The 7,675-nt window shown below is 42.6% G+C and overlaps 1 protein-coding gene across 3 annotated transcripts in view; it reads left to right on the forward strand.

Annotated features, from left to right (window-relative positions):
• The window catches only part of LOC119973054 (monoacylglycerol lipase abhd6-A-like), a 107,540-nt gene extending 101,532 nt beyond the window's left edge, over positions 1-6,008 (forward strand). For all 3 annotated transcript variants that reach the window (XM_038810503.1, XM_038810502.1, XM_038810500.1), the window contains exon 9: positions 2,027-6,008. In XM_038810503.1, the coding sequence (XP_038666431.1) occupies positions 2,027-2,209 (183 nt within the window). In that variant the 3' untranslated portion in view covers positions 2,210-6,008. The remainder of the gene's footprint in view (positions 1-2,026) is intronic.
• The last annotated feature ends 1,667 nt before the right edge of the window (positions 6,009-7,675 follow it).

Consider the following 7,675-nt stretch of genomic DNA (forward strand, 5'->3'; position numbering starts at 1 on the left):
AAACAAGGGAGAGAGATAGCACCCTCCACAAACCCATGTGTACAGTTCTCCCTCCCCCCAGTCCCCCCCCCCCCCCCCCCCCCCAAGGGTTGCTGCTGCTGTCGGCCTATTTCCCTACCGTTCCGCCAGGAAGTCCAGAAAGGGCTGCCACCGCCTGAAAAACCCTTGTACTGATCCCCTCAGGGCAAATTTCACCCTCTCCAATTTAATGAACCCTGCCATATCCGAGATCCAGGCCTCCACGCTTGGGGGCCTCGCATCCTTCCACTGGAGCAAGATCCTCCGCCGGGCTACTAGGGACGCAAAGGCCAGGACCCCGGCCTCTATCGCCTCCTGCATTCCCGGCTCCACTGCCACCCCAAAAATTGCGAGTCCCCAGCCTGGCTCGACCCTGGATCCCACCACCCTCGACACCGTCTTTGCTACCCCCTTCCAAAACTCCCCCAATGCTGGGCACGCCCAAAACATATGGGCGTGGTTCACTGGGCTCCCCGAGCACCCAGCACACCTGTCTTCGCCCCCGAAAAACCTACTCATCCTCGTCCCGGTCATGTGGGCCCTATGTAGCACCTTGAACTGTATGAGGCTAAGCCTCGCACAGGAAGAGGAGGAATTCACTCTCTCCAGGGCATCCGCCCATGTCCCCTCCTCAATCTCACCCAGCTCCTCTTCCCATTTATCCTTCAGTTCCTCCACCGAGGCCTCGTCCACCTCCTGCATCACCTGGTATATGTCCGAGATCCGCCCTCCTCCGACCCACACCCCTGAGAGCACCCTATCCTGCACCCCCCGTGGAGGCAGCAAGGGGAACCCCTCCACCTGCTGCCTGGCAAACGCCCTCACCTGGATGTACCTAAACATGTTCCCCGGGGGGAGCCCAAACTTCCCCTCTAACTCCCCCAAGCTCGCGAACCTCCCCTCCACAAACAGGTCCCTCAACCTCCTAACCCCTGCCCTGTGCCAGCCCCGGAATCCGCCATCAATGCTCCCTGGGATGAACCGATGGTTCCCCCGTATCGGGGCCTCCATCGAGCCCCCCATTTCTCCTCTGTGCCGTCTCCATTGCCCCCAAATTTTGAGGGTAGCCGCCACCACCGGGCTCGTGGTATACCTCGTTGGAGGGAGCGGCAACGGCGCCGTTACTAGCGCTTCTAGGCTTGTGCCCACACAAGACGCCGCCTCCGTCCTCTTCCACGCTGCCCCCTCCTCGCCCATTACCCACTTATGCACCATCGCTGCATTGGCCGCCCAGTAGTACCCACAGAGGTTGGGCAACGCCAGCCCCCCCCTATCCCTGCCTGGTTCCAGGAACACTCTTCGAACCCTTGGAGTCCCATGCGCCCACACAAATCCCGTGATACTGCTGTTGACCCTCCTGAAAAAGGCCTTTGGGATAAAGATGGGGAGGCACTGGAACAAGAACAAAACCTCGGGAGCACCGTCATCTTGACGGACTGCACCCTCCCCGCCAGTGACAGCGGTAATATATCCCACCTCTTAAACTCCTCCTCCATCTGCTCCACCAACCTTGTGAGGTTGAGCTTGTGCAGGGCCCCCCAACTCCCAGCCACCTGGACCCCTAGGTACCTGAAGCTCTTCCCTGCCTGCTTCAGTGGGAGCCTACCAATCCCCTCCTCTTGATCCCCGGATGCACCACAAACACCTCGCTCTTGCCCAGGTTCAGCTTATACCCCGAGAAACCCCAGAATTCCCCAAGGATCCTCATCATCTCCGGCATCCCCCCCACCGGGTCCGCCACATACAGCAGCAGGTCGTTTGCATACAGTGACACTCGATGCTCCTCCAGTTCCCTGACTCCCTCAATGCCATGGCCAGGGGGGATTCATGTTTAATAGCAATGGTTTTGATTCACATTCAAGTAAAAGCTACAAAAACCGTAATGTTGGTAATTTCTTCATCTGGATGTCATTCAGTAGATGTAGTTATTTTGATTATATTTTTCCTCCACTGGGATTGTAACAGTGCTTATCTAAATATTTCTGTTCATTTCCCTTCTTGTGCCCAGGTACTGGATGTTTCTGGAGCTGGAGTCCTTGCTGATTGTATTCCCGGCTGTCGAGTGGATCTCTTGGAAAATTGTGGGCATTCTGTGGTAATGGAGCGGCCCCGCAAAAGTGCTAAAATTATCCTGGAATTTTCAAGTTCTCTGCAAAACACAAGATCAGAAAGCAATAAGAAATTAGCCTAACATTTATAAATGAAAGCTGTATTGCTTTGGATTGCAAATAAAATGAGATGCTGTGATAATTTCCCAGGAAACAATATGACTTGACTGAATGCTGATGCCCCAGTTACATCTATTAAGAGCATTAGTTAACAATTTTTGGTGGTGCTTTCAAATTACATAAACAAGATTTTGAAAGACACAGAATATTGCCAGCACATAAAAGCATGCAGTATATAAAAAGGAACATTAACATAAAAGCACTATTCTCAACCAGATTTCCCACACTAGCCAAATCTTCATTTTGGCAATTTATGTTGCGCCATTTAATGGCAATAGCAATGCAATACATTCCCATTTTCAGTTCAAGGCTAGATTCATAAAATGCATAAATTATTACCATAATTTATTAAATGTATAAGTTATATTTTAGAAGTTAAAGTGATTGCATTTTTTTCTTTTTGATTGCTTGGTTCTTACATTTAAATCTGTGCAAGGTGGTTCCAAAGCTTTTGTGGTCATTAGTATATCTTTCAACAGTTATGTTGTAGGGAAGGTACAGTTGCTATCAATACTGTTTAGTGGAGATTTTCTTGTAGTTTTAATAAGGGAATTGCACTTGTGTGGCTAATTGTAACAATGTACCATTCTAAAAATTTATCTATAAAACAGTTGCTAAAAGTCACTACAATAATAACTATTGTGAACACAATTCTGCACAATATCATCTGCTTTAACTAGATAACAGAAATAAATGAGCAATATTAACTTTGGAACATTTATTTGAAGTGCAACACATTGGTTCAATTTAATATTTTAAAAATAAATTAGAGCTGGGCAAAGAGATTTAAATAAATAAGTGGAGTAAACAATGAAAAAATTCAATCAAGACATTTCAAAAATGTAAGACTTTCATGTTAAGTTTTAATTTTATAGATAAATCTTTGTGAAGAATGTTACCAAGAAGTAAGATGTTGCTTTATCCACATTTAGGTTGTTGTCTAGTTTTTTCTTTGTCCCCCCTCCCCATTATCAAGCTCAACTGATAATTGTAGATCACTACATAAATAGGCTAAGCTGTTTTTAGACATGATGATGATGTCCTGGCTATTATTTCTTTATTCTGATCAATGAATTCTGTGAATTCTATTGCTAATGTAATGATTATACTTGATGAAATATTGGTAATGCATAAGTATTCCGACGATAGACAATCTTTCTTTTAATACTGGAAGTTTGAAGTTTAATTATTCTAGCAGTCAAGTGCTGGAATCCCATTCGGGTTGAAAAGGAAACACCCAGATTTTAATCATATTCTCAACTGTCAGTTCAGTTTGCCTACAGCCATTCAACAAGTTGCACTAACTCTTGAACTCTCAGATTATAAATATGGAGTGTTCCATCACTAAAGAGAGGTAAAAAAGCAGCATCCATTATGCTCCATTCGAGCATGCTTCTGCTCAGAGGTTGATGTCTGTGGAGACATTTATGGTACTGAACCCTGCTGAATGATATCTAATGAGAAATAGTATGGTTTACCGTGGGTACTGTTATTTAAGACTGAGACGGAAGTATCCTGTTAGTGGATATTTTAAGACCAAGGTAACCATCCACAGCCTGATCCATTCTACCAAGAAAATTATTTCACTGAAAGCACTGTAAATATGTTAATATTGACATTATTCTCCAGGATTGGATTCAACAATATCCTTTCATCTCTATGACCAGGGGTTAAATACAAAACTGTGAGAAAAATTGTTTCCTTCTTAGTCCTCTATCTGTTTTTGTCTCCCTTTCTCTCACTGTTAAGGGGTCTCAGTGTAATGAATTGAAGTAGGCTTAGTTCATTGATCAGTAATATGACTTTGCAACAGCAAGCTGCTTTCAAATGTGATATAATGGGCAGGCTCACTTACAGTCCATGAAGATATATACATCATGGAAAAGAATGCATCCAATGGGGATGATTTTCTGGAGCTAATGTATCTATTTGGGTGAATTGGGGAAGTTTTGCATTTTCAAAGTTTGTTCTGTTTAACCTTGGACATGTTAAATTGTGTTACTACCTATAAAGTGAGTGCATGTGTCATTTCTTGGTTTTACTTAACTTTCTCAGCGTAGGTGCAAAATATAATAAAATTATTAATAACCTTCATTTTAAAAACTTTTTTCTGGCTGAAAATACTGGAAAAAAGTATAAATGGTATTGGACCATGAAGTGAAGAATCCAGCCTGCGTATAATTAAGTAGTCTCTATTTATTGTAGATTGTGAGTAAGACAAAGGTAAAACTGAAACAAAAATTCCAATAGACTCATTCAAATCACCATGCCTGCTGGAATCTAATGGGGGAATAATTGGTTAATTCTCACAAGAGCAGATTTGATGAATATGGTTTCTTTGAAAAGGTAATTGTTCAACCTAATAATTCAAATGTGTTGTGGTTGCAGCAAGTATTTTGGTCCCCTGGCTGACATTTGTATTATTTAGATACATGAGCAAATAAATGCTGTCATAGAGTAAAGATGATTGTAAAGAGGGATGAAAATAAACATTTTTTTAACCTCTTCCATTTTGACAACATCCAATACAGATTAATGTAAAGTAAGAATCTAAAATATGCATGTTATAGGATAAAAATAAAATAAATCTTCTGACCAATGTTGTTGCTCTCTATCATGCTCTCCTTGCACTTCATTTTCATTCAATTTCAAGTATCTTTAGACCCTAGCAATTCTGTTCTTGGGTATTGCGGCAAAAAGATACATGTTGTCGAAGCTTTTCATCCTGCACTCATCAGGACAGATTTGCAAGGGTACCAATTCAAAAGGGAACGAGAAGAGAATACTGATTGCCCACGCCAACCAATCCGCACACTTTTCTCGTAGTACAAATTGTTGTTTCCTTTAGAACTGGTATTCTTGTGAATCTATCCTGATGAATGCAAGATAAAAAGCTTTGACATCATGTAACTTTTTCAGAAATAAGTCCTGTCCTAACAAATGACTATTTATTCCTGTGCTCTTTATTCTTCTCTTTTCTTCCCGATGCCTCACATCTTCATGACTTCCCAGATGTAAACTTATGAATGTCTCTCCACCACCCTCTGCAGTGGCTTCTTTCAAAAACTAATCCTGTATACTTTTTTTTTGGAGTGGACCTGGGTGTTATATTGACAGAACTTAACTGGCCTGTAAAAGTTCTTGATATAAAATTTCCAATGAGACTTTAAGCTATTTTGCCTCTGCCTCAGTCTTTGATCAACCAGGCCTTTATATCAACTTCCCTTATCTCATCCAATGCTCTGCCCCTTAATCAGTTCCACAGCTCCCTCAAAAACTCCCATTTCCACCTTCAAACGAACTTTCAGGGGTTTCAATATTCATATTTGGCTGTTATTGGTTATTTGTGCTCAGAGCTGCTCATAAAAACTGTTAATGAACTGTTCAAAGTGTCATGAATCTGTGTGGAGACAGCAGTAAACAGTATTCAAAGGGCTTCAATTGGTATGAGTCTCTCTTGGTAACAACTTTAGAACAGCAGTTTAGATCATTGGTGTGAATAGCTTATGGAGGAGAACCAGATTATAGATGATCGGGAAAGTCCCTGAGATATACATATTTTAATGTATAGTCAAGGAAGTTGAGAGGGCAGGCAGCTGAATACGCAGATTGTTCATGTATTGTAGATATATTTTGTAAGAAGGGTACATTCCATACAAACAGTGTTTAATAATTCATACATCTTAATTGCATGAGAGTAGTCTGGTTTGTATGTATGTGTCTTTTTACTTCAATAAATAGCCTTTAATAATTGTCACACAACAACTGGGCTGTTTATTTTCATTGGGGTTTTCACTTGTCTCCTCACACCTAAACAAAATTATACACCCCCACAAACCGGCGTTCTAAGTTGGGATACCCTCGCAAATAGCATAGCTTGCATCAGGACAGAAAATTGGGGTTTCTTGTTCGTGATTTTGGAAGGGCTTAATTATTTGGCTGTAGGGAATTTGTGACTTTTGAGTGTAACGAGAGTGAGAAACAAGTGGAACCAAGTAAGAATGTGTTCTATTAAGTAAGAAGGCTGCAGAGAATGGCTCTTGATCTAGCTCAGTCTTATCTGGCTGTAGACAGTGTAACCAAAGCATGTTTGAAAAGTGTGCCTAAAACTAAATTGAGAGAATTGGCAGATAAATTGGAAGCAGTCTTATCGACAGGAACCAAGAAGGCTGAAATAATTGAAAGGCTAGCAACACATTTAAATATACGAGGGGGACTAACCAGACCCAAAATTTCATGGACTGAGGATTTTAAATTAGCAAAGCTTCAATTACAAAGACATGTAGAAATTAAGAAGTTAGAGATGCAGGAAAAAGAATGGGAGAGCGCGTTTCAACGGGAATGTGAAGAGAGAGTTTAAAAGGGAAATGGAGAAAGCCGCATGGGGCCGTTTTGCGCCAGTTCCTCACCGTTCCCAAGCCGGCGTGGGGACGGGGACATAGCCCCAGAATCAGAGAATCCAGCCCAGGAAATTAGGCAATTCAAAGAGGTTGACACATTTAAAGACATCCCAACACTGAGTAAAATCAAAGGCTAATACGAAGGCCCAGACTCCAAGAGTTTTCTAACAGGTGAGGGAGTGCTTGCATTGTTAACTGTATCAGGTGAACCCCTGAAAGCTAGATTCAATGGGCCGTGGTACATGAAAATCGCTTATTGTCACAGGTAGGCTTCAAAAGAAGTTACTGTGAAGCCCCTAGTCGCCACATTCCGGCGCATGTTCGGGGAGGTTGGTACGGGAATTGAACCATGCTGCTGGCCTGCCTTGGCATGCTTTAAAAGCCAGCTATTTAGCCCAGTGTGCTAACCAGCCCCTTATTGAAAGGAACATTGAAAGGAAAGTGAGTGAAAACTATCTGGTACGCACCCAAGATAGACCCAAATCTCACTGTGTGTGTCAAGTGAACGTGTTAAAAAAGGGGTGGGTTAGAGGAGATGAGAACAAGCAGGAGGTCTTGTTCGTAATGAAGCAGGGAGAAAATGAGGGGTCAAATTCTGACAGTGGCTTCCCTATAATTCATTTGGACAATGATGAAGCATTGGAACATTTAAACCAATGGTTAAGTCATCTTCCAAATAAGAGCCAGAGCAAACTGACACAGTTACTGCAATTCCAGAAAGGTATTGTTGGGAATAACCTAGGTAGAACAGGGTTAGCAATGCATGCCATAGATTGGGGAAACGTGGTTCCAATTAAACAACATCCATCTAGGTTCAATCCAACTACGTTATCACATGTATAGTTTAATGCAGGACTGACCTTGACTCATTTGCCATTGTGTTTGAACTGGATGGAACCCAGAGACTGGCTGTGGACTACAGATGGGGAATTGCTGTAGCCCCAAGGAAGAACGCCCCTAGAACTATTCAAAGGCACACAAGAGTTATTGGAGGATGGAGTCACTGTTCCATATACAGTAATGACTTAG

This window comes from Scyliorhinus canicula, chromosome 11 (genome assembly GCF_902713615.1).
Source record: "Scyliorhinus canicula chromosome 11, sScyCan1.1, whole genome shotgun sequence".
Classification (NCBI taxonomy): Eukaryota; Metazoa; Chordata; class Chondrichthyes; order Carcharhiniformes; family Scyliorhinidae; genus Scyliorhinus; species Scyliorhinus canicula.